Raw genomic sequence first — 27,467 nt, 5'->3', positions numbered from 1 at the left:
GGGAGCCATGGGAGGTTATATAATGGTATAATATATGGGGAGCCGTGGGAGGTTATATAATGGTATAATATATGGGGAGCCGTGGGAGGTTATATAATGGTATAATATATGGGGAGCCGTGGGAGGTTATATAATGGTATAATATATGGGGAGCCGTGGGAGGTTATATAATGGTATAATATATGGGGAGCCGTGTGAGGTTATATAATGGTATAATGTATGGGGAGCCGTGGGCGGTTATATAATGGTATAATATATGGAGAGCCGTGGGAGGTTATATAATGGTATAATATATGGGGAGCCGTGGGAGGTTATATAATGGTATTATAAATGGGGAGCCATGGGAGGTTATATAATGGTATAATATATGGGGAGCCGTGGGAGGTTATATAATGGTATAATATATGGGGAGCCGTGGGAGGTTATATAATGGTATAATATATGGGGAGCCGTGGGAGGTTATATAATGGTATAATATATGGGGAGCCGTGGGAGGTTATATAATGGTATAATATATGGGGAGCCGTGGGAGGTTATATAATGGTATAATATATGGGGAGCCGTGGGAGGTTATATAATGGTATAATATATGGGGAGCCGTGGGAGGTTATATAATGGTATAATATATGGGGAGCTGTGGCCACGAGTTGTTATTTAATAGTAGTAAACCCCCAGGTGATTTCAATCCCCCCTCCCCCTCCCAGGTGAGCTCTGCCCCCACCATGAGTTGATCTTTACACAATATGTGAATATGTAGCTATCTGTTTGCTTTCTGATAACACTCGCCCAGTTTGTATATAAATGGCTGCCATTTGTTGTTCAGGTTTTGTATTTGCTGTAAAGGTTCAGTAATTCAGCTCACAGGTAAGAGAAACACAGGATAATTGTTGGGACTTCAAAGTGAATTTAGACCAAAATAGATGAATTTAAAATATATTCTCCAATTAAACTGTTTCCATCTCGTTATGTGGGCCTAAAATTCACTTTGAATTCCCACTAATTCGCACTTTAGTAAATTACTCTATTTGTGTAAAAAGTGAGCTGATGGTGCAGATATTGGGGGGAGGGGGGGTTTGGTACTGTTGTAGAGGTGTGGCGGGGTTAAATGCTGTGAAAGAAATGTGGGGGTTTGGGTGCTGTGGAAGATGTGGGGGGTTGGGTGCTGTGAAAGACATGTGGGGAAGTTTGGGTCGTGTGGAAGACGTGTGGGGGCTTGGGTGCTGTGGAAGACATGTGGGGGGTTGGGTGCTGTGGAAGACATGTGGGGGGTTGGGTGCTGTGGAAGACATGTGGGGGGTTGGGTGCTGTGGAAGACATGTGGGGGGTTGGGTGCTGTGGAAGACATGTGGGGGGTTGGGTGCTGTGGGGGGTTGGGTGCTGTGGAAGACGTGTGGGGAAGTTTGGGTGCTGTGGAAGACGTGTGGGGAAGTTTGGGTGCTGTGGAAGACGTGTGGGGAAGTTTGGGTGCTGTGGAAGACGTGTGGGGAAGTTTGGGTGCTGTGGAAGACGTGTGGGGAAGTTTGGGTGCTGTGGAAGACGTTTGGGCGGTTGGTTGCTGTGGGAGAGAGTGGGGTGTTGTGGGTGCTGTGAAAGAGGTTTGGGGGAGAGGTTGGGTGCTGTGGAATAGGTGTGGGTGCTGTGGAAGAGGTGTGGGGTGGCTGCTGTGGAAGATGGGTGGGGGGATTGGGTGCTGTGGAAGAGATGTGGGTGGTGGGTGCTGTGGAAGAAATGGTGGGGGAATTTGGGTGCTGTGGAAGAGGTGGGGTGGGGGAGGTTGGGAGCATTGGAAGAGGTGTAGAAGGCAGGTAGGGTTGAAGAGGTGGTGGATGAGTTTAAGTTATGTGGAAGAGGTGTGGGGGAATGTTGGGTGGTGTGGAAAAGGTGCAAGAGGTGGGTACTGTGGAAGAGGAGTGGCTGGAAGGTTAGATGCTATGGAAGAGGAGTGGGTGGTTTGGCGCTCTGAAAAAGGTGTGGGGGAGTTGGATCCTGTGTAAGAGGAGTGGAGGAATTTGAGTGTTGTGGAAGAGGTGTGGATGTTGGATGCTGTGGAAGAAATGTGTGTGTGTGTGAGGTGGGTGTTGTGGAAGAAGTGCGGGAGAGTTCTGGATGCTGTGGAAGAATTGTTGGTCGGGGGTTGGGTGCTGTGTAAAAGGTGTGGGGGAGGTTGGTTGCTGTGGAAGACATGGGGGGGGTTGGGTGCTGTGAAAGACGTGTGGGGGAGTTTGGGTGCTGTGGAAGACGTGTGGGAAGTTTGGGTCGTGTGGAAGTCGTGTGGGAAGTTTGGGTCGTGTGGAAGTCATGTGGGGGGTTGGGTGCTGTGGAAGACATGTGGGGGGTTGGGTGCTGTGGGGGGTTGGGTGCTGTGGAAGACGTGTGGGGAAGTTTGGGTGCTGTGGAAGACGTGTGGGGAAGTTTGGGTGCTGTGGAAGACGTGTGGGGAAGTTTGGGTGCTGTGGAAGACGTGTGGGGAAGTTTGGGTGCTGTGGAAGACGTGTGGGGAAGTTTGGGTGCTGTGGAAGACGTTTGGGCGGTTGGTTGCTGTGGGAGAGAGTGGGGTGTTGTGGGTGCTGTGAAAGAGGTTTGGGGGAGAGGTTGGGTGCTGTGGAATAGGTGTGGGTGCTGTGGAAGAGGTGTGGGGTGGCTGCTGTGGAAGATGGGTGGGGGGATTGGGTGCTGTGGAAGAGATGTGGGTGGTGGGTGCTGTGGAAGAAATGGTGGGGGAATTTGGGTGCTGTGGAAGAGGTGGGGTGGGGGAGGTTGGGAGCATTGGAAGAGGTGTAGAAGGCAGGTAGGGTTGAAGAGGTGGTGGATGAGTTTAAGTTATGTGGAAGAGGTGTGGGGGAATGTTGGGTGGTGTGGAAAAGGTGCAAGAGGTGGGTACTGTGGAAGAGGAGTGGCTGGAAGGTTAGATGCTATGGAAGAGGAGTGGGTGGTTTGGCGCTCTGAAAAAGGTGTGGGGGAGTTGGATCCTGTGTAAGAGGAGTGGAGGAATTTGAGTGTTGTGGAAGAGGTGTGGATGTTGGATGCTGTGGAAGAAATGTGTGTGTGTGTGAGGTGGGTGTTGTGGAAGAAGTGCGGGAGAGTTCTGGATGCTGTGGAAGAATTGTTGGTCGGGGGTTGGGTGCTGTGTAAAAGGTGTGGGGGAGGTTGGTTGCTGTGGAAGACATGGGGGGGGTTGGGTGCTGTGAAAGACGTGTGGGGGAGTTTGGGTGCTGTGGAAGACGTGTGGGAAGTTTGGGTCGTGTGGAAGTCGTGTGGGAAGTTTGGGTCGTGTGGAAGTCATGTGGGGGGTTGGGTGCTGTGGAAGACGTGTGGGGAAGTTTGGGTGCTGTGGAAGACGTGTGGGGAAGTTTGGGTGCTGTGGAAGACGTGTGGGGAAGTTTGGGTGCTGTTGAAACCGTGTGGGGAAGTTTGGGTGCTGTTGAAACCGTGTGGGGAAGTTTGGGTGCTGTTGAAACCGTGTGGGGAAGTTTGGGTGCTGTTGAAACCGTGTGGGGAAGTTTGGGTGCTGTGGAAGACGTGTGGGGAAGTTTGGGTGCTGTGGAAGACGTGTGGGGAAGTTTGGGTGCTGTGGAAGACGTGTGGGGAAGTTTGGGTGCTGTGGAAGACGTGTGGGGAAGTTTGGGTGCTGTGGAAGACGTGTGGGGAAGTTTGGGTGCTGTGGAAGACGTGTGGGGAAGTTTGGGTGCTGTGGAAGACGTGTGGGGAAGTTTGGGTGCTGTGGAAGACGTGTGGGGAAGTTTGGGTGCTGTGGAAGACGTGTGGGGAAGTTTGGGTGCTGTGGAAGACGTGTGGGGAAGTTTGGGTGCTGTGGAAGACGTGTGGGGAAGTTTGGGTGCTGTGGAAGACGTGTGGGGAAGTTTGGGTGCTGTGGAAGACGTGTGGGGAAGTTTGGGTGCTGTGGAAGACGTGTGGGGAAGTTTGGGTGCTGTGGAAGACGTGTGGGGAAGTTTGGGTGCTGTGGAAGACGTGTGGGGAAGTTTGGGTGCTGTGGAAGACGTTTGGGTGCTGTGGAAGACGTGTGGGGAAGACGTTTGGGTGCTGTGGAAGAGGTGTGGGGAAGTTTGGGTGCTGTGGCAGAGGTGTGGGGAAGTTTGGGTGCTGTGGCAGAGGTGTGGGGAAGTTTGGGTGCTGTGGCAGAGGTGTGGGGAAGTTTGGGTGCTGTGGCAGAGGTGTGGGGGAGTTTGGGTGCTGTGGAAGAGGTGTGGGGGAGTTTGGTTGCTGTGGAGGAGGTGTGGGGGAGTTTGGGTGCTGTGGGGGGTTGAGTGCTGTGGAAGACCTCTGGGGGAGAGTTTGGTTGGTGTGGGGGAGTTTGGGTGCTGTGGGGGGTTTGGTGCTGTGGAAGATCTCTGGGGGAGAGTTTAGGTGCTGTGGAAGAGGTGTGGGGGAGTTTGGTTGCTGTGGAAGAGATGTGGGGGAGTTTGGGTGCTGTGGGGGGTTGGGTGCTGTGGAAGAGGTGTGTGCTGGGAGTTTCATCTCTGACTCTATAGGGTTTGGTGCACGATGTCTAAATGTGAATAGTGTGTATAAAGTTAGTGTTTTAACTCATTTTTGTAGTGACTTAGGATGGCCTCTGAGGATCTTGTTCTTCTCCTACCCCTCCCTCGCCTCCAGCAGCTGGCCCGTGATTGGCTGGCAGAAGATGCTCCATGGCTGGATGTGGCTGGGTGGGCAGCTTCTCATGGAAGAGGTGACTTACAGGAAGAGGCGGTGTTACTGTGTAAATCTGCTGGGGTGTTAGCGGGAAGCCCATTCTTTCAAGCAGTTTGTGAAGAAGCTGGGTGCTCTGTGAGTTGGAAACACAAAGAAGGGGAATGGCTAGAGCCTGTTACACAGGTGGCAACTGTCAGGGGTGAGCTATATTACATATTACATGTCTTTTGTTGTAATTATTTTGTCAGAAGGCTATGGTAAGAAATGAAAAGGGACAGAGAAGGATATAAGCGCTACGGAATCTGTTGGCGCTATATAAATGGCAATAATAATAATAATAATATGTAAATGTAGATCGGCTGCTTTCATGTGATGGGATTGGAGATACATAAGACTGCATGTCAGTCCGTTTTGGACACGCCCACTTCGAGCTGATTGGCTGGTCTACATTTTGGACCCCGCCCACGGATTTCAATCACTCCTGCAGAAACTATCAGGCTCTCCACAGACAGCCCCTTTCAATCTGGTATCCACCCACTTTAGGCTCACTCTATTGAAACAGCAGATAGACCCGCCCACCTCTCAAAGAGGGATGTGCTTCAGAATGTGGATTTCAGATGGAGGTACTTGGCACCTCCCAGCCTATACCACGTGGGTGGGGACCCTACAAGCTAATTGGAAATAGCAAGTACCGACATTCCCTTGGACGCCATTGGCTACGGGTATTCAGTGCCTTTGGCGCATATTAGTATTTAAGAGATACCTAATCCCTCTCCTGTTGGCCCCTGACGAAGGTGCATTATACAGAGCACCGAAACGCGCGTCGGGCGGTTTTCCCTTTTTATTTGGTATTTTTGGCATTGGTTGATTTAATCACTCTCATACTTTAAACATGACTTTGTTACTCTCTATCTAATCTTTCTGCTTCTATGCCTGTCTAGCTAGATTACCAGGGAGAGAGGCTTTATAAAATTCTTCTGTCAGTTTATTTGAAACTGACCCATTGATCTAACATAACCTACTCTCCACACTGGCTGTCTGACAGTATCTCTCCTCTGAAATCTAGCACTGTAACCCTTTCTAGACCTATTTAGATTATTTTGCTGTAATGACTGACAGTCGTCCACTGTAACTATATTATAACTACTACAGAGACACTTTGGATTCCTCAAACTATATATTTTTTTCAACCTGTGAGTACAAATTCTGAGACTCCACCTTATAGGGTACAGTGTCACTACGAGGAGTGTCCTTGATATGCCAGGGATAGGGGTAATACATTGGGATTGATATTTTTCTTTTAAGTCAGTTTTTCAATAAAGATATATCTTTTAGTACCTTGGATCACATCCCTATACATAAATCTGAGTTACCCTTACCTGGCTCATATCCTGGTTGCATAGTTGCATTAGTTACACTTGTATATACTTTATTTTTCACTTTATGGTCTCACTATTTAGATATTATTTTTCGATATATTAGCCAGTACATTGTTACCCTGATTCTACATTGCTATATATATATATATATATATATATATATATATATATATATATATATATATATATATATATATATATATATATAGAAGGCTTGGCCTGTAATTGTGGGAAGCACTTAATTTCCCTATTTAAACCCAGTAAGCCCCTGCTTACCTGTCTTCGACGATCTCGGAAGTGCTTCAGTGTACTTCCGGTTTACAGATCCGTGACGTCAGTTTTCCCGCCCGCCGGTAGCCCGGTTCAAACGCCCTGCGGCTGTATTCGTGAGTATACCGCTTTTGCCTTACACGGACGGCATCAAAATCGTAAGTTTAGCCCTGTCGCTCACGGGCTCGCATTCAATCCGCTCCTGCATTTTCTCGGTCAGTGTAACACGTTCAGTTACACTTACACCTCGTAGTCTCGTTCAGCCGCACCGGGTTGCCATACGTTTTCGTTCAGTGGGTGCAATATCTTCATTCTGTTCCGTATTCTGGATATTGTTTACGTTTTAAGCTATGATTTAGTAGTTGCGTTTTATATGAAGGGGGTTTAGGCGGGTTGTAGTAGTGCCCAGTATTCTAAACTTCTGTGTTTAAAGTAGGTTATATGGTCCCCTTAAAGTCATAAATAGCTAAGCAGAGTAAATAGGGGGTATGTTGTTCCATTGTGTTAAATGGCTGTTCCTGTCCTGTTTTTGTTGTAGTTCTTACTAATACTGACACTTCTCGCAAGTGGCCCTTCGCGGGTATACGTATTCGCAGCTTTGTTAAAGAGGTAGGCCTCGGTGTCACCCAGTTCATTTGTGTGTATGTTGTAGTTAAATAGTACGTTTCATAAATAGGTCACGTTTCTTTTCCTTTAGTTCCGTTGGTTCCCTTCAGGATTATACTTTATTAGGTCAAATAAAGTTTCCTTCCTCTGCAGGTATGTTATTGGTGTGTCCTGGGGGGGGGGGTTCGAGGACTAGTTGTAATTCTCCCGCCAACTTAGGTATGTTCCCATAGGCCTCTTTGCCTATAAGTTTAGAGGTCCCGCAAGGCATAGGTCAGCCCTTACGTTCGGAGGTTCAGGCCACTCGTCCCAACGCATAGCTATAGCCTTGCTTCAAAAATTAGTTAGGGCCTCACCAGTCACGGCCAATCGTATTGCTTCTTTTTCATGTCACCGAGAGGCCAACTCCCCGCCACCCACCTCAGTGGCTCCAAGGCCCCACGCGCCAAATCATAGTTAGTGCCTCTCATAGCCACTTGGCAAGTAGTTAGGGCCTCATCTGCCACCAACGAAAGCTAAGCTAATACAATTTCGCCTATGGGCACTAGCCTAGTAAGTGGGGTCCCTCCAGCTATTTATTTTTCAGTACTAAACTCGCCCTCTCTGCCCCCTTAGAATGTCCAACGCTTCGGTGTTAGAAGACAATCTGTCGGTTACCAGCACCCCGCTCAGGTCGGGCACGCAGAGAACGCAACCAACCCCTCCAAGTCCAGCTTCCAGCTATCGCTCCTGGACTATCCCTAAGATTACCGCTGAACTTAAAAAAAAGGAATATCCCTTATCCGGCTTCAGCTAGGAAGAATGAACTTTTTCGTTTATTGAACTCTACTGAGGATAACGAAAGGCCTGGCCCTAGTTCACAGGTTAATGTACTTAATAGCCTGGCTGAATTACACGCCATGATGGCCTCCCTAGTGTCCTCAGTTGCCACCATCAATAACAGATTGGATAACCTGGAAGCTAATAACGTTCCTTCAGTCCCCGAGATTCCCGGGCCGGTTGTCCAACCCACGCCCGCCCTAGGAGGTAACAGTGACCCTCCACCGGCTAGGAAAGTTACTAACGTTATTAATCCTATTCACCTAATACCGCAGTCTCTCAGACGTGACATCATAGAGGGAAAGGATGTTAACTTGGCCTCGCTACTGATAGCGGCTCAAGACGTGGTAGAAAACAGGGCATACACGTTTGAGGACCTATCAGTAGTGATGAGGGCCAGGGACCCTAGGTTGAATAGGAAACTTAACATCCCTGAGTTTGTCTTGGCATTTGGCCTATGCAGAGATGTTATCTGTACTGCTTTTCCCCTCCGCAGAGAGGAGCTAGATTTGTACCTACACAAGGTGATAGAGCTGGCTTATAAGTACGGGGGCTTTGCCTTTTACGACTATCACAAGTCGTTCTCCTCTAGGTCGGCCGCTTCATTGTCCCAGTATAATACAGTCACGGACTGGGGTCAGCTAGATACAGAGTTGTTTCTTATGCATTTTGCAGGTCTCAAAACCCCTTCCTGTGCCATTTGCTCGTCTGCAGCTCACTCCATTAATTTCTGTCCTGAAAATGTAGCTATCCCCTCTACCAGTAACGCCAACTCCGATTTTCAATCAACTTCCAACCAGAAGGAGATTAGAGACAAATTAGGCAGGCCAATAGTGTTCTTGGGCAAAGCTCAGGTCTGCAATAATTTTAATGCTGGGGGTTGTAGTTACAGTGCTTGTAGGCTGCTGCATGTGTGCTCGCTTTGTTTCAGGGCACATGCCAAGACGATGTGCCCTAACAAATTGTACCCTAAAAAGGCTTCTACTCCAATAAACATTCCAAGTTTGCAACGTTACCTGGCTAATCATCCTTCTTTACATCTGGTGGAATTTCTCACGTCAGGGTTCACTCACGGGTTTCACACAGGCTTTGTCTCTCTCCCCTCAGGCATCTTGGAGTGCCCCAATCTTCAGTCAGCTCTCACAGACCCCGACACCCTACAAGTACTCTTACAGAAAGAGGTGGATAACGGCTTCATGATAGGCCCTTTCACTACTCCTCCTTTCTCCTCATGGAGAACTAACCCTCTAGGTATCGCCACTGGGAAGTTTAACAACAAAAAGAGACTTATTATTGATTTTTCTGCACCACACGCCTCCCCCACACCTAGCCTGAATGCACTAATCCCCTCAGAAGATTTTTCTCTTCAGTACGCTAGAATCGATGATGCCATTCAGGCGATTATTAACTCCGGGAAGGCAGCCTGGTTAAGTAAGTCAGATATTACTAACGCCTTTAAGTTACTTCCCATTCATCAATCACTCTGGCATCTGCACGGAGTTAAGTGGCTAGACAACTACTATTTCGCTACCAGGCTTACTTTCGGCTCCAAAAGTAGCCCCAAGTTATTCGACCTGTTCGCCGAAACCTTGACATAGCTTCTCCTTAACTTCTGCAGATGCCCAGTTGTCATACATTATTTAGATGACTTCCTCACCATAGAACCTCACCACTGCACTCCACGCAGCCTTCATCACTTGCTCACGCTCTTCAAAGATTTAGGTGTCCCCGTAGCCCAGGACAAAACTGAAGGTCCCAAAACCGAAATTACTTTTCTGGGGATTACACTCAATTCTGTCACCATGCACGCCAGCCTGCCCCAGGAGAAAGTAGACCGAATTCTGTCTTACATTAGCACCTGCATGTCACTAGGCACTTGCACCAGGAAACAGCTACAGTCACTTTTAGGCTCACTTAATTTTGCCATGAGAATAATTCCACAGGGTAGGTCTTTCATTTCCAGCATCCTTTCACTTTTGCACGGTCTCCCTGACGATGACTCCACTACAACCCTAGACGAGTCAGCTACAGCTGACCTGAGAATGTGGCAGCTGTTCCTTTCCTCGTGGAATGGCAGGTCTCTGTTTGTTCCCCCCGTTTCCGACGATTCCCCAGTACTCTGGACTGACGCTTCAGGTACCTTAGGATATGCGGCCATATTTGGAGACGAGTGGCTATACGACTCCTGGCCGGTCGAAACCATGTCACTCGAGAGTTTCAGTACCACCTCCTCTCTTTTTGAGATCTACCCTATTGTAGCAGCAGCTTACACGTGGGGGGTAGAGTGGAGGGGGCAGTCAGTCAGGTGTTTTTGTGACAACTTAGCTACCTGTAACATCATCAACAAGGGCCGCTCTCAGTCCCTCACGATCATGAACCTAGTCAGGAGACTCACTTGGCTAGCAGCTAATCTCCAGTTCTGCATATCCTGTGTTCACGTCCCAGGTATACAAAATGCTGCCGCTGATGCTCTGTCACGCTTCAATTTACAGGAGTTCTTCAGACTACATCCTACAGCTTCCCAGCAACCCAGGGTACCTCCAAAATTCGAAGACCTGGTAATGCATTAAGCTCTCTCCTACAACTAAGCGGCACGCTTGCTCAGGCGGGTCTATCCCTTAACACGAGGAAAGCCTATTACAGAGCATATGAACTGTTTATGTGTTTCATTCGTAATTACTGTGTAATAAATGTTTTTTCTGTTGAAACCATGGTTGCTTTCACAACTTTTTGCCACTTTTCTCTTAATCTAGCTTACAACACAATCAAACTCTACTTAACGGGTATCCAACACTACATGTTAACCTCCTTTCCCAACAAGTCTCCTTTCCTATCTTCCTACCCTCTTAAAAGTGTCCTCAAAGGCATTCATAACTTGTCAGTACACATACCCACTAAACGCCTTCCCATAGATAGTAAGCTGTTTAAGAATTTGTCCGATATACTCGACACGTCCCCTTTCGAACATATCACAAACCTCGTTGTCAAATCAGCGGCTTATCTAGCCTTTTACGGTTTCTTGAGACCCAAAGAATTCACCGTAGAGAGAGCTTCTGATTTCAGCTCGTGCCTCCTAAAGAAACACTTAATTAAAAGTCTAGATCACTACACTCTGTCCGTTACCCGTACCAAAACAAGCCAATCAGGCCCACCAGTGGAAATTAACTTTTATCCCACTTCAACCAAATGGTGTCCCGTTCGTGTGTTGGATAAGCTAGTAGCAGCCCAAGCTAATTCCGCTCCTGATAGCCCACTTCTAGCTATTCTAGGGAAACCCCTGACCACAAAAGTTTTCATGCTTTACATACGCACCCTTTTACTCCGTTTGGGACAAAACCCACGTTCATTCTCGGGCCATTCTTTTCGCATTGGAGCAGCCACAGCTGCCTCAGGTAATCATGTACCGACACACATAATTAAAAACATGGGGAGGTGGAAATCATCCGCATACAACAGATACATTCCCAATCCAGAGAAAGAGATAAGGCTGGCTTTCTGTGATATGACTAAATGATGTACCGCTTAATAAACGCATTTTGTTTTAATGGTTATTATTTTTGCCCTCTTTTACAGGCCTAACCTTACGTCAGTTTCGGCACACCTCAACTGACTTGCTATTAAGGAACTACTTATTTTAAACCCTGTTTTCCTTACGTCCTCGGAATGTGCCGTACACAAATAGAAGGCTTGGCCTGTAATTGTGGGAGGCACTTAATTTCCCTATTTAAACCCAGTAAGCCCCTGCTTACCTGTCTTCGACGATCTCGGAAGTGCCCCTCCCACCGCACCCTCAATTTTATCATTTTCCTAGGTGGGCCCTCTTTTACAGGCCTAACCTTACGTCAGTTTCGGCACACCTCAACTGACTTGCTATTAAGGAACTACTTATTTTAAACCCTGTTTTCCTTACGTCCTCGGAATGTGCCGTACACAAATATATATATATATATATATATATATATATATATATATATATATATATATATATATATATATCCAGGTGATGTACCTGATCTCAGGGCTTCGTTTACACTGAGACCAGTAGCATCTTTGCTCCTGTTTTTGTCTAAGAAATTAAAACACTGGGTTAGTACCGGTTTGTCTGAAGCACTGGTGAATACTTGGTTAGTCCTAGTTTGGATTTGACCTTGATTAATACTTGGTTAGTCCTAGTTTGGATTTGACCTTGATTAATACTGCGTTATTCCTGGGTTGGCTGTGGCCCCCGGTTAATACTGGGTTAGTCCTGGTTCGATTATGGCCTTGGTTAATAAAAGGTTATTCTTGGTTTGGTTAATGCTGGATAAGTCCCGATTTGGTTGTGACTTTGGATAATACTGGGTTAGTCCTGGTTCGGTTATGGCCTTGGTTATTAAAGGGTTAATCCTGGTTCGGTTGTGGCCCTGGTTAATGCTGGATAAGTCCCGATTTGGTTGTGACTTTGCTTAATACTGGGTTAGACTTAGTTCGGTTGTGACTAGAATTGAGCAGACAAAAAAAGTCCGAACTTGACCCCGAACCCAATTGAAGTCAATGGGGACCCGATCAGAGTGCTATGTGTCATTTTACACAGCGTGGGAAAATTCCATAGAAATTTTCCACGCTGTGTAAAATGACACAGAGCACTCTGATTGGTGGATTTCAAGCTAACCAATCAGAGTGCTCTGTGTCATTTTACACAGCGTGGGACACAGGCTGCTCACTGTTTGATATACACGCCCCTACTCGCGTGACCAGCTTCTATAGAGGCTGGGTCACATGCTGCACTGGCCAATCATAGCCATGCCATTAGTAGGCATGGCTGTGATGGCTTCTAAGGGCACACAAGTCAAACGCTTGTTGATTGGCTGCCCTGCAGCCATTCAAAATGCATCATTAAATTGCCAAACTCCAACCCGAACATACAGTGATGTGTTTGGGTCCGGGGTCCAAAAAACTTAATGTTCGGTACGAACCCGAACTTTTCAGTTCAGGTTCGCTCAACTCTAGTTGTGACCCATTTAATACTGGCTTAGTCCCTTTTCGGTTGTGGCCTGGTTAATACTGGGTAAGTCCCAGTACACTTGTGGCATTGGTTAATACTTGGTTAGTCCTGGTTTGGTTGTGGCCTTGGTTAATACTAAGTTTGTCCTGGTTCAGTTATCACCCCAGTTAATACTGGGTTAGTCCTGCTTTGGTTGTGTCCCTGCAGAATGAGTGTGTTCCTGCCCAGTTTGACCCTGATGAATACTAGGTTAATTCTAGTTTGTTTGTGGCCCTGTTGAATACTTGGTTAGTTCTGGCTTGTTTGTGGCCCTGGTGAATATTAGTTAGTTCTGGTTTGTTCATGGCCCTGGTGAATCCTAGGTTAGTACTGGTTTGTTTGCGGCCCTGGTAAATACCAGTTGAGTTCTGGGTTGTTTGTGGCCCATTTTTCATGCACTGATCTCCTGTTATCATCCAAATTGGTATTAAGTAGCCTAATATGAAGGTAGTATTATCAGTATATTGAATTAAAATATTATTTCAAAATAAAAATACAGACCCCTGGCGTCTTCTTCCCACTGAAAATCTGATACGTGTCCTCCTGTGCGTTCCACAAAATGTCCGACATATTGCTCTCAGTGATTCATTATTATTTACTTGTTTTAGTTTATGTTTTGTTTGCCTATTGTAGTGAACTTACACAAATTGCAGGTTATGAGCTTAATGACCTATTTTTTGGGAGAGAAGAATTGGTTGTCTTTCTTCATAAAGACATTTGAAGGTTCCCATCATGGTCCCGGGAATATTTATCCCATGACTGGAAGACAATATAATTTTCAAGAATAAACTTTTTGTATTTTTTTTTGTGGTACCTGACTATTTAAATTCTATGAAGAGAATCTGTTTTCTCTGTGTGCATGCTATAATGCCAGGTGTTTGACTCTGCCTACCAACATAAATACACCTGGATTCCCAAGGAGGGCATTTGCCGTGCTGCCTTTTCCACTAGATCAGTCACTGTATCTGATCAGTGAATAAATGTCTTCTACTTCTCTTTTTCCCAGGTCGGATCAATGACATTCTCCTAGCTGAGCGTCCAGCTCTCAATGTTTTATCTCGTGTGAGTGGAGTAGCCACCCTGGCCAGGAAAGTGACACAGAGCGCAAAAGGTGCAGGATGGTCTGGACAAGTAACGGGGACCAGGAAGACTACACCTGGCTTCCGTCTGCCTGAGAAGTATGCCTTGCTGGTGGGTGGAGCTGGGACTCATCGATATGGAACTAGTGACCTGCTCATGCTAAAGGACAATCACGTATGGGCAATGGGTGGAATCACTGAGGTAAGAATAGAGCCACCACTCTTGTTCACAATTGTGGCTTCGCACCAGAGCATCACCCAAAAACTGAGCTTTAAGGTCCATTGGCCGAAGTAGGTCAGTCTGTCTGACCAATTGTATAAATCAATATTCACTGTATGGGACTTTTCTTATCAAAATAACCAGTAGAGAAAATAATAGCGTTGGAGTCGAGGTGCTCCATACTCTGGAGGTTGTCCCAAGTCCTCACCAATACTATGTGTGGCGAAAGTAACCTCGCCACTTGTACTTGGAGAGGCCTGCTTGCCAGCCCCTTGCCCTGTGACTATGGCCCCTGGGATGTATTGCCCTTTAGAAGCTCTATTTGGGCTTATTGGATTCTAAAATACTCTTTCTGCCCCTTTAAAATTGTATTGGAGCAGTTCTACAACTTTGAAGTGGCACTTCGGATACAGCCGAAGTGCCAAAGTGGCCGCCATTCGCCAAACGAACACGTGGCGGCGGCCATTTTAGTTCAGTCGAACAAGTTCAGCTGTGTTTTGTCGTCAAGCTCATGGAACTCAAATCGGACACGCGACGGCACTAACACCGCTGAAACCGTTCCTTCTCTGGACTTCAACTCTTCGACTGGGGTCGAATGCCGTTTGGCAATTCGAATGGCACTTTAACATTGACGGGTTTGCACGAACGGTTGCCGTTCGTCTATTTGAACTGAACTTAACATGGGAAATAGACCAGCCGCACAGCCAAATTCTCTGGAACTGTTTTGGGCATGAAATCATGCGTGCGGTCGGTCAAAAAGAGGCTTCCATGGAACTTTTGAACCCCTGCTCTGATCTGGATGATTTTTGGATATGTTGCTCACCCAGATCAGGGCTATCAGGGAATGTAATATTTAATCTTATGTTTTGGGGTGTTTTCTGGACTTTGGGGAAAATGTGTGTTTTTCTGCCTGTGAATAATTAGGTTATTGTATTAGCTACTTTAATTATATCCCAGGCAGAGGGGAGGGCTTGTGTGCTGTATGGGGGAGTGTCAATCATTACTACATTGTTCTTATTGGTTTGTGTTCTTTCTGTGCCTGTGTACCATCAGGTCCAGGGGGTGTGCCTCTGGCCTGAGGAATTGTATAAATTGTGAGTGCTGGCTTCTATTAAACAGACCTGCTTTACCCTTTCATGAAGTCTTGGCTCATGTTTGGGGGATGGGATAACTACACTCTTGGGGATTGCTATAATCACAATACTCCCTTGAGTATAAGCTCTTGTAAGAGCTTATTCCTGCTACGCTCTCTGGAGTAGGAGAGGTCTACCCACTGGAAGCTGGATCCTGGCCTTGGGTCCAGGGTGGGTGAAGGACGGCGAGACCCCGGCGCAGCTGTATCACTGGAAGTGGGGTCTGCAGTGCTGATGGTGTCGGGTGGAGTGCTCGGAGTCCTCAGAAAGCACTAGGAGCATCGATTGACGGAGGTACTCGGTCGGAGTGCCAGGCGGTCCGTCACCCTATGTAAAAAAGTAAGAATAAGCCACAGCACACATGGACAACAGCAGCGTTTAGATACCATTATACTGATTAGCAACACTTTTATTTACCTCAAGACTGTATCAAAACATACTAATAAAGATTTATGCCTGCAATGTCTATTCACCTCCCTAGGTAACAGCCGCTGCCACACGCCAAAACCAAGTCACATGACATGATGACGTCACACGTAAAGCTCTTTCCCAAAACAAGCGGCGTAAATGAAAACGGTCATTACCCTGGGAGGCAAACAGACATTGCGGATATGAATTTGTATTATGTTCACCTGTTTGATATAATCATGAGGTAATTTAAAGTGTTGCTTTTGATGGAGCTCCCGTCAAGCACACTTCCTATTTATCGCCGGTAAACCAGTAGTGCCTCAGCCTCTAGCCACCTCCGCTTGCTTGGGGTCTCTCCGTAGCTTCCCACCCTTGAACAGGGTCCTGGATGCAGCTCTAAATGATTATGCTCTCCTGCGGAGAGTATAGCTGTATAGCCGGTCCACCCAAACACTAGTCAAAACTGAGTGAAGGGTGAAAAGGAACTGCTTTATTCAGGCGAGCCACACAAAATTTACACACATCTGCCCAGCATGGGTGTAACGGATCGACGGGCACCCCGACTGGATACCTCCGTTGAAGGATGCTCCTAGGGCTTCCTGAGGACTCCAAGCACTGCAGCAGACACCACAACCACCGAACCGGAGAAACATATAAAATTATCTCAAGCATTTGAATGCTGTATACAGCCGAATAGGACAAACCATGCAAAAAGGTTTGTACTCCTTGCAGTCAAACTGGAACAGCATACAATAAATCCTCCCCCAATAATGAGACGACACTTCACTTTGAGGGTTAAGCAGGAACTCCAGATTTATTCACACAACCTCCTTTTAAGACATTCTCCCATGCAAGGAGGGATCCACAACAATTAGTACCACAGCCAATGATGTACCAGTTACCTCCCACACATCTCCTCCTCTTAGTGTGACACATAATCCCATTATTCCAGACACAAATTCCCTGGGTTTCTGGATGTACCCCTAAACATAGGGTTACCCCTTTAAATCTGGGTGAGACACATATCCAAAAATCACCCAGATCGGACCAGGGGTTCGGAAATTATGGAGGGTTAAAGTTTTGACCAACCGCATGGCAAAAGTATCCGAAAATAGTTACATGTATTTTGGCTCTGCAGTCGGTCACAGAAAAGGGAATGAAAACACACGAATTGCCTGGGGAGGATTCGAATGAATCCCCTTGTTCGTGGGGTTCTTTCTACCGAACTGCAGGCCGTTCGATAGTTTCTACACAAATTGCTGGAAGTCTGGAGGTCTCAGCGGTGTTTGCCTAGTCGAGTGTCCGATTTTAGTTCCAGACACTCGACGGCAAAGCACCGCTGTTCGGGAGTTTAAGATGGCCGCCGCCACGTGTTTGTTTCCCGAATGGCGGCCACCCAGAGGACGAAGAACACATTACATAAATGGCCAATTACCCGTTTGCAACATTGTTGCAAACAGTAATTGGAGGCACACTTTTATTCCTGGGTGGTCTGGTTGTTCGGTAGTTTCACTCAATATAATGAATGGAGTGATTCTTCCGAACAATCAGACGAATGCTGCATACACATATACAATTTACCGAACATATAATAACATACATAATATTTAAGACAGCCTGAATACAATCTGCTACAGTCTTAAAGGGGCATTGTTCCTAAAAGTCATAATATGTCCACGGATGGCCCTTAAAGGGCCAGTAGCAGCAATATACAATACCACATGCCCAAATATTGCATTCAAAAGTACAAATTTACCCGGGGCCATAGTCAGCAGGTAGGAGGCGGGCAGCCAGGCCTTTCCAATGTCCAGTGGCGAGGCGGGTTCCGCCACAATGGGGTCTCCATTGTATTCCACATAACCCCACCCAGGCATCTGTGTCTGGGAGTTAATTGAGTTGAAAGCCTGTAAACGAATTATCTCAAGGACACAAAGGGTATAACACAAAAAAATAAATAAATATATACTTAATACAGTAAAGCACCCCCACATGTCCTATATCCCCAGATAGTTCTAATCTGAGTGCCCAAATTATCCAAGTAGCGCTCAGATCCATGCAGTGTAGTTAGATTGCCAGGCAGGTAAAATTCTGACCGGCCGCACACGTGGTCCATGTCCAAAATAGTTCCAGAGCGATTAGTGCTATTGCTGGTCAACTGTCATTGGCTCCTGTGAACTAAATAAAGGTAGCTCCTCCTGGTTCTCAGGGTGTGATTGTTCCCCACAGTCTTAGGCACTTTCCCTCCAAAAAGCGCTCACCTGGCAACAGGGCCGGTGCAAGGATTTTTGGCTACACAGGCGAAGATGAATTTTGCCGCCCCCACACACAAATAAGATGTATCTTTAGCGGTGTCTCATATCCAGCCTTTTGAAATCCCCATGTAGTGTATTGTACCCCCCTTTAGTGTGTCTTACACCCCCTTGTATGTCTCTTACAACCCCCATGTGTATCTCCTTTCCCCCCCCCCCCCCAGCCCCTTTGTGTGTGTGTCTTTCTTTCCCACAGCCCTTTTCTGTGGGTCTCTCCCCTCAGCCTGTTTTTTGTGTGTCCCTCTTCCCCTCAGGCTCCTTTGTGTAACTTTTCCCTCCCAAGCCATATAGACATAGATATATAGCTACACACACATACAGGCACATAGTCACAGAAATATGCAGGCACACAATCAAACAAACACAGCCATACAGGCACACAGTCATACAATCAACACATACAGGTACACAGACATACAGTCATACAGACACACACACACACACAGACATGCAGACACTGGCATATAGATAAATAAAAACACAGTTATACAAACAGAGACATACAGAGACATGAAGATGCAGGCATACAGAGACATAACGAACAATGCATACAGAGACATATATACACAGACAGTCACACAAAGATATACAGAACAAGGCATACAGAGACATATGGATACAGTCATACAGCGACATACAGGCATACAGGGACATTCAGAAACACACGGACACAGTCATATAGAGACATACAGACACAGACAGACAGTCATACAGAGACATGCAGACAGGTATACAGAGCAGGGGCAGATCCAGAACCTAATCTTGGGTGGGGGGGGAGGTGGTAGTGAGTTTTAGTGGGGTAATAGGGGCTCTAATTAAGGAGTTAAGGGCTGTAGTAGGGGGACAGGGGCTGTAGTTGAGAGTTAGGGGCTGTAATTGGGGGCTTAGGAAATGTAGTGGGGAATTGGGGCTGTAGTAGGGGGTTAGGGACTGAAGTAGGTTGATGGCTGCAAGTGGGAACAGGGGCTGTAGTGTGGGGGATATGGGCAGCAATTTGGGGGAGAGGGGCTGTAGTGGGGGTAAGGACTGTAGTAAGGGAATAGGGGCTGTACTGGAGCTATGGGGTAAAAGGGAGTGGAAGGGATGTGAAGTAAGGGAGTTAGAGGCTGTAGAAGGGAGTATAGGGGCTGTGGTGGGAGCAAAGGGGCAATGTGGTTGGAAATGGGCAGTAGAGGGGGGACACAGGGGCAGTATGGTGTGGGCACAGGCTGTAACGAGGGACACTGAGGCAATAAAGTGGTGTCACAGGGACAGTATGGTAGGGGGTAAATGGGAAGTAGAGAGGGGGACAGGGGCTGTTGAGGCGGGTAGAGGAAGTAGAGGGGGGAGACAGGGGCAGTAGAGGCGTGTGAAAGGGGGGCAGAGGCAGGGGGCAGGGGCTGTAGAGGGAAATAGAAGTGCTGTAGAGGGGCACATGGGGCAGTAGAGGGGGCAGGGACTATTGAGGGGCTGTAAAGGGGGCAGGGGTAGTATGATGGGGCAGGGGCTATAGAGGTGGCAGGGGTAGTATGGTGGGGGCAGGGGCTATAGAGGGGGCAGGGGGGAGTATGGTGGGTGCAGGGGGGAGTATGGTGGGGGCAGGGGGGAGTATGGTGGGGGCAGGGGGGAGTATGGTGGGGCAGGTGGGAGTATGGTGGGGCAGGGGTAGTATGGTGGGGGCAGGGGGAGTATAGTAGGGGCAGGGGGAGTATAGTGGGGGCAGGGGGAGTATAGTGGGGGCAGGGGGAGTATAGTGGGGGCAGGGGGAGTATAGTGGGGGCAGGGGGAGTATATTGGGGGCAGGGGGAGTATAGTGGGGGCAGGGGCTGTAAAGGGGGCAGTGTCTATAGAGGGAAATAGAAGTGCTGTAGAGGGGCACATGGGGCAGTAGAGGGGGCAGAGGAACTATGGTGGGGCAGGGGCTATAGAGGGGCTGTAAAGGGGGCAGGGGTAGTATGGTGGGGCAGGGGGCTATAGAGGTGGCAGGGGAGTATAGTGGGGGCAGGGGCTATAGAGGTGGCAGGGGAGTATAGTGGGGCAGGGGCCGTATAGTGGGGGCAGGGGCCGTATGGTGGGGGCAGGGATAGTATGGTGGGGGCAGGGATAGTATGGTGGGGGCAGGGATAGTATGGTGGGGGCAGGGGGAGTATGGTGGGGGCAGGGGGAGTATAGTGGGGGAAGGGGGAGTATAGTGGGGGCAGGGGCCGTATGGTGGGGGCAGGGGCCGTATGGTGGGGGCAGGGGCCGTATGGTGGGGGCAGGGGCCGTATGGTGGGGGCAGGGGGAGTATAGTGGGGCAGGGGGAGTATAGTGGGGGCAGGGGCAGTACAGTGGGGGCAGGGGCAGTACAGTGGGGGCAGGGGCAGTACAGTGGGGGCAGGGATAGTATGGTGGGGGGCAGGGGGAGTATGGTGGGGGGCAGGGGGAGTATGGTGGGGGCAGGGGGAGTATGGTGGGGGCAGGGGGGAGTATGGTGGGGGCAGGGGGGAGTATGGTGGGGGCAGGGGGAGTATGGTGGGGGCAGGGGGGAGTATGGTGGGGGCAGGGGGGAGTATGGTGGGGGCAGGGGGGAGTATGGTGGGGGCAGGGGGAGTATGGTGGGGGCAGGGGGGAGTATGGTGGGGGCAGGGGCTGAAAAAAAAAACGTTTTGATTTAAAAAAAAAAAAAAAAAAAATGCTACAAGTTCTTCCCCCACCCCCACCCCCTCCCCCTCCCCCTCCCCCTCCCAGAGGCTTACCTTGGGCCGGGGAGGGAGAACCTTATCCCTGGTGGTCGGCTGGGACAGGCTGCACTGGAGGCTGGAAGCTGGAGCTGCAGTCAGGACCGCTGGGGAGTCTGGGAGCAGTAGAAGTCCCGCCCCCTTCTGACATCATCAGAGGAGGACGGCTGACTTCACTGCCAGGCTCCTGCTGTGTGCTGGCTGCAGGGAGAGAGGGGAGATTACAAATCCGAGTCTCCAGCCAGAGGCAGGGGCGGAGCCAGGGGCAGGGGCGGAGCCAGGGGCAGGGGCGGAGCCAGAGGCAGGGGCGGAGCCAGAGGCAGGGGCGGAGCCAGAGGCAGGGGCGGAGCCAGAGGCAGGGGCGGAGCCAGAGGCAGGGTCACAGCCAGAGGCAGGGGCGGAGCCAGAGGCAGGGGCGGAGCCAGAGGCAGGGGATTCGGATTTTTGCGCCCCCCTCCTCTGGCGCCCTAAGGCGGCCGCCTGTGCCGCCTTATGGACGCGCCGGCCCTGTCTGGCAAGTCGACAAGGTGGACATTCCACCAGGTAAAGATGACCGGGAACCGCAAAGTCATATAGCCGAAAAAGGGTTCCATAGCGATCACGACTAAATACCACTGAAGTCAGTTTGTAGCATTCTATGTCGGAACGACCGCCAGGGAGTGAGCATTCAGGTGAATTCGGGAGAGGGAAGGTACCAAACCAGGGTAGCCAAGGCTCTTGGGGAGGCCTGGTTAACTCTCCAATGCTGTCTTCGTATACAGTCCACAGTCTTTGGGCAGGAGGCTAGCTAGCATGCTCCTCCAGGAGCTTGTGGCATAGGCACGTTTTCCACATTGCTAATCAATGCAATGGTATTTAAACCCTGTTTTTGTCCATGTCTCTGTCTAGATTTCTCCCTGTTTAAACATATTAGTCTGAATGGAAGCAGCACATCACTCATTGTTTTAGACAGTCTATTTATCCCTCTCTTTTAGGCTTTCTCAAGAAATGTTATCTTTGGACTATGTCTTTTAGGCTGTGGCGGGCGTGCGCTCTCTCATTGGTCACACACTGAAGGTGGAGATTGAGTGTCGCTCTCTGGAGGAAGCATTTGAAGCTGCAGCAGCCGGAGCTGACATTGTTATGTTGGACAATCTGTTCCCTGAGGTACTCTATGGATTTTCCCTGTAATTGTACCCACAGCCTTCATCTTCCTCTAAAACATTTGAGTCATATTCGCGTGTGGGGTCATAATTAATTATAAGGTGGGGGTGGACATGCCTTTGTGCCCCGTGGGTGGCTTGGGGTCCCCAATTCCCTATCCATCTCCTAAAATAAAGTCCCTACCCCCCCCTCCCTTTACCCCCCCAGGAGTGGGCAATAAAATCTAAAACTGAATTAATATTTTTTTATATATATCATCAGAAGTCTTCTTTCTTCTTATTCTTCTTCTACAGTCCCCAAAAATCCATAATTTCCAACATTACTAATTCAAATAAAACGGGCCTTGTTGCAAAAAAACCCCTAAAAAACAGCTGGAACAAACAATAATGTATCTTCACCCATGAAGGGCTCACCGCAGAATAAGCGCTGATAGCGGGGAAAGCCCTTTTATAGGTGTCCCACGCCATGACTGCTATCACAAAGCAGAGACAATTTCCCATGCATTGTAATATGACAAGGAGCGCTCTGATTGGTTGGCTGGTATACCAACCAATCAGAGTACTCTAACAGAACACTCTCACAGCTCTCGAGACTTGGCTGTCAGAGCGTTCTGATTGGTTGGTTTGCTAATATTTTTTGTTCCGATGCGGTTTTTATTTTTGCGCCATAATTTTTTTTTTTGCTATCAGGTGTTTTTTATATTTTAATTAATGATCTTGGGAATTATGAATTTTTATTTAGCCATTTTTGGGCTGAAGTACAGAGAAATGAGAAGAAAGAAGACTAATGGACTTTTAAGGTATCATCTTTTACAGGTTTTAGGTTTTTCGCCTGCTTCTCAATATTAGGTGAAGGGAACAGGGTAGGGAATTTATTTTAGTGGATGGATAATGGATTGAGACCCCAAGCCACCCGGGATGGGCATGTCACTCTATAATTATTTAGAGTGAGGAATGGGTGAGGGCCAGGGGAGGGGACACCCCCCTTAAAATGTAAATATCCCCCACCAAATAACTTGGAGAAGGGGTCTTTCCTAGTGACTGGGCAGTGATGGTAGCACAGTTGCTAGTTTACTTGGTAAGCAAACATGTCATATAGCAGATCGGGGTACAAAACCTCAGTCATAGTAAGATATATATATATATATATATATATGTTTCCATGTAGTAGCTGGCTAGCAATCGCTGACCATCTGCCACATAATTAACAGTCATGCTGCCAAGGACTTTTAACTATTTGTAACTATATTCTTTTTAAATCTGGGCCCAGAGTTGATTTCTCCGAGTCTGGATTGGCTGAAATTCAGCCGGCAGCATTCAGTCTGATTGTAAAACTCTCTCTGTCACTCTCACCGTCTCTCTCTGTCTCTCTCTGTCGCTCTCACCGTCTCTCTCTGTCGCTCTCACCGTCTCTCTCTGTCGCTCTCACCGTCTCTCTCTGTCGCTCTCACCGTCTCTCTCTGTCGCTCTCACCGTCTCTCTCTGTCGCTCTCACCGTCTCTCTCTGTCGCTCTCACCGTCTCTCTCTGTCGCTCTCACCGTCTCTCTCTGTCGCTCTCTGTCGCTCTCACCGTCTCTCTCTGTCGCTCTCACCGTCTCTCTCTGTCGCTCTCACCGTTTCTCTCTGTCGCTCTCACCGTCTCTCTCTGTCGCTCTCACCGTCTCTCTCTGTCGCTCTCACCGTCTCTCTCTGTCGCTCTCACCGTCTCTCTCTGTCGCTCTCACCGTCTCTCTCTGTCGCTCTCACCGTCTCTCTCTGTCGCTCTCACTGTCTCACTCTGTCGCTCTCTCTCTCTGTCGCTCTCTCTCTCTGTCGCTCTCTCTCTCTGTCGCTCTCTCTCTCTGTCGCTCTCTCTCTCACCATCTCTCTCTGTCGCTCTCATAGTCTCTCTGTCACTCCCACTTTCTCTCTCTGTCACTCTCACCAGGGCCAGATTAAGAGCACATTGGGCCTGGTGCTTACAATTTTGTTGGTCCTTATTACAGAATCTTATCGACAGAAAACACTAAACCAGTTATACCTCCCAAGTGTCATGTATCTGGTGGAGGTTATACCTCCCAAGTGTCATGTATCTGGTGGAGGTTATACCTCCCAAGTGTCATGTATCTGGTGGAGGTTATACCTCCCAAGTGTCATGTATCTGGTGGAGGTTATACCTCCCAAGTGTCATGTATCTGGTGGAGGTTATACCCCCCAAGTGTCATGTATCTGGTGGAGGTTATACCTCCCAAGCGTCATGTATCTGGTGGAGGTTATATCTCCCAAGTGTCATGTATCTGGTGGAGGTTATACCTTACCAAGTGTCATGCATCTGGCGAAGTTTATACCCCCTCAAGTGTCATGTATCTGGTGGAGGTTATACCCGTCAAGCATCATGTATCTCGTGGAGGTTATACCTTACCAAGTGTCATGGATCTGGTGGAGGTTATACCTCCCAAGTGTCATGTATCTGGTGGAGGTTATACCTTACCAAGTATCATGTATCTGGTGGAGGTCATACCCCCTAAGCGTCATGTATCTCATGGAGGTTATACCTCCCAAATGTCATGTATTTGGTGGAGGTTATACCTCCCAAACGTCATGTATCTGGTGAGGTTATACCTCCCAAACGTCATGTATCTGGTGAGGTTATACCTCCCAAACGTCATGTATCTGGCGGAGGTTATACCTCCCAAGTGTCATGTATCTGGCAGAGGTTATACCTCCCAAGTGTCATGTATCTGGCAGAGGTTATACCTCCCAAGTGTCATGTATCTGGAGGAGGTGGTGCTGGAGGGAAACTCAGGATATAGCTATAAGAAAACACATACCATATGATAATCTCTCGCTTTCCTCTTTCAAGTAAATACATACCCTCTAACAGCAGTGTCTGGTGAAGCTGGATTTCGGTTGGGCAGGGTAAACGGTGGGTCATTGACCAGAATAATGTAACCAGAACTGCCCAAATGGACAAACATGCCCAAAAAGGGGGCATGTGTACACAAAGAATTAGATGGTTAGCCTGGCGTGAATGCACATCAGGCGGCCTGCCAATCTTGCGGGATGACCAACTAAGAGCACACTGAGCAGACAGCACACTGAGCTTGACATAAATGTGTCTAATGATGCGCTCGCTCCACGCTTTCTGGGGGCTTTCTGGGGGCTCAGTAATATCCCAGTACACACTGTAATGTGTGGTGTGTAGTGGGATATTACATAGCCTCCAGGGCACTCTCCTTACCTTCTTACTAGCAGGTAGGCTCTAGGTTTGTGTAAAGGGAACATGCCACAGAGTTAGAGAGCTTTACCTTAACCAATTTCATTGTCAGCCAGTCCACACTGGTTTTGTTCTCCTACATCCCTCTTTAGTTTCCATACTTAAGCACGAGCATGTGCAGAGTAATAAAAATAACAATGAGCCTATTCCATTGGCATGAACCTGGAGCTGCAGCTTCATCAGCCCCTATGTTAATCCGGCCCTGTCTCTCAACATATCTCTCTGTCGCTCTCACCATCTCTCTGTCTCTCTCACATTGTCTCTCTGTCTCTCTCACATTGTCTCTCTGTCTCTCTCACATTGTCTCTCTGTCTCTCTCACATTGTCTCTCTGTCTCTCTCACATTGTCTCTCTGTCTCTCTCACATTGTCTCTCTGTCTCTTGCAGTCACTCCATGAAGCTGCTCTTGCGTTAAAGACAAGACATCCAGATGTGGTGGTGGAAGCCTCAGGGGGTGTTTCCCCTCACAACCTTCTGCAATTCCTTGGACCTCATATTGACATGATCTCCATGGGATGTCTCACTCAGGGCCCCCCAAGTGTTGACTTCTCTCTCAAACTTGCCAAAGGCTTGCAGACTCGACCTGTGACCACCATGGCGCCCGTACCTGAGTGAGCACTTCCCTATAGACTGTCTGTCTGTTCCCAGGCTATATATTGTATATCTGTAAACCCAGGAATAAATGCATGCAATGTCTGCTCCACTTTACTCATTACCAGCTGCAGGAATAGTCTGTCTCTATGGAACAAGCCTACAGCGTTTCAGAAGTAGTGATTGTATACAATGACTGAGTCACACAAAAACAAAAGTTTAGACTTTAGAAAAACAGACTTTTCTAAAATTAGAATATGTGTAAAGGAGTCATTATCATACTGGAGCAATTTAAATGGAGTCCAAGAGAAATGGGATTATTTAAAAGTTGCACTACTGAAGGCAACAGAAAATTGCATTAGGCTTGTCAGTAAAAGCAAAAAATTCAAGAAACCACTGTGGTACTCCGCAGATGTGGCCAAAATAGTAAAAAACAAAAAGTTAGCATTTAGTAATTATAAAAAAACCCAGAGTGAGGAAGACAGAATGACCTATAAGATTAGGCAGAAAGAGGCAAAGCAAGTTATAAGAACTTCCAAATCACACACAGAAGAGTAAATAGCACAGTCAGTAAAAAAGGGGGACAAAACATTTTTTAGATACATAAATGAGAAAAGAAAAGTAAAGCCAGGATTAGTTAGATTAAAAACAAAAGAAGGAAGGTATGTAGATGAGGATAAAGGTCTAGCTGACTGCCTCAATGAATATTTTTGTTCGGTATTTACAGCTGAAAATGAAGGAAAGGGACCTCCGTTAATAAAAAGGATAAATGAGTCATTTATTACATGTGAGTTTACAGAGGAAGAGGTTCTATTTCAACTGTCAAAAGTAAAGACAAATAAGTCAATGGGACCTGATGGAATACACCCAAAGCTATTAAAAGAGCTTAGTGGTGTACTAGCAAAACTACTAATAGATTTATGGACTTTAGGGTAAAACTTACCAGGAAAGGCTAAAGGATCTTAACATGTATAGCTTGGAGGAAAGACGAGACAGGGGGGATATGATAGAAACATTTAAATACATAAAGGGAATCAACACAGTAAAGGAGGAGACTATATTTAAAAGAAGAAAAACTACCACAACAAGAGGACATAGTCTTAAATTAGAGGGACAAAGGTTTAAAAATAATATCAGGAAGTATTACTTTACTGAGAGGGTAGTGGATGCATGGAATAGTCTTCCAGCTGAAGTGGTAGAGGTTAACACAGTGAGGGAGTTTAAGCATGCGTGGGATAGGCATAAGGCTATCCTAACTATAAGATAAGGGCAGGGACTAATGAAAGTATTTAGAAAACTGGGCAGACTAGATGGGCCGAATGGTTCTTATCTGCCGTCACATTCTATGTTTCTACGTTTAATGTGTTCCACTAGCCATAACAAGGTTCAGTACACGAGCATTATTACCTAAAGTATGAACTGTCCAAAATTCAAATGAACTGATCTGAAAACATAACTGAAAGGGGGCTGTGTATCCCATAAATGTGTAATTTCGGAAGATTCACACTTTAGTGACTAGCCCTGATGTATCTAATGTGAAAGGGGGAAAAGAGTTTGTCGATAGGAGTTGAGACGGACTGAGCTGCATTAGGCACTGCCTACTCTCACCACTAGGTGGCATGCTTAATGCAGATATGAAAGCGGAATTTTTTACTGTTAAAATCTGCACTATCTATCGGGGGTGTGATACTTAGTTTAAATAAACTGCTCCTATCTGAGCTCAGTCCCTATTCCCAACCATTGATTTCATGAGTGGGTGGACCCCCGGTGACGGGGGTTATGTCAAACCTGGTAATTTCCGATTGTACAATGTGTATTTGTTTGGTTAATTGCAGGTACAGTGATGTAGTATGCGTGTATGTGTGTACTGTGTGTGTGT

The 27,467-nt window shown here is 47.6% G+C and overlaps 1 protein-coding gene across 1 annotated transcript; it reads left to right on the top strand.

Annotated features, from left to right (window-relative positions):
- The first annotated feature begins 768 nt into the window (after nucleotides 1-768).
- Nucleotides 769-25,695, top strand: QPRT (quinolinate phosphoribosyltransferase). Its single transcript, XM_063430954.1, has 5 exons — nucleotides 769-864; nucleotides 4,558-4,852; nucleotides 13,757-14,031; nucleotides 21,613-21,744; nucleotides 25,385-25,695. The coding sequence occupies exons 2-5, from the start codon at nucleotides 4,567-4,569 to the stop codon at nucleotides 25,610-25,612; spliced, it is 921 nt and encodes a 306-aa protein (XP_063287024.1). The 5' UTR covers nucleotides 769-864; nucleotides 4,558-4,566; the 3' UTR covers nucleotides 25,613-25,695.
- The last annotated feature ends 1,772 nt before the right edge of the window (nucleotides 25,696-27,467 follow it).

Source organism: Pelobates fuscus, chromosome 8 (assembly GCF_036172605.1).
Source record: "Pelobates fuscus isolate aPelFus1 chromosome 8, aPelFus1.pri, whole genome shotgun sequence".
Classification (NCBI taxonomy): Eukaryota; Metazoa; Chordata; class Amphibia; order Anura; family Pelobatidae; genus Pelobates; species Pelobates fuscus.
The sequence above is the reverse complement of the archived record's forward strand: the minus strand, read 5'-3'. Positions and strand labels throughout refer to the sequence as shown.

What these genes read in the sequence shown, in the direction of transcription:
- QPRT (XM_063430954.1), top strand. Translation starts at nt 4,567, where the DNA reads ATGGCCTCTGAGGATCTTGTTCTTCTCCTACCCCTCCCTCGCCTCCAG. An exon ending in ACAGGTGGCAACTGTCAGGG is followed by an intron (nt 4,853 to 13,756) that starts GTGAGCTATATT and finishes TCTTTTTCCCAG; the next exon opens with GTCGGATCAATGACATTCTC. An exon ending in TGGACAATCTGTTCCCTGAG is followed by an intron (nt 21,745 to 25,384) that starts GTACTCTATGGA and finishes TGTCTCTTGCAG; the next exon opens with TCACTCCATGAAGCTGCTCT.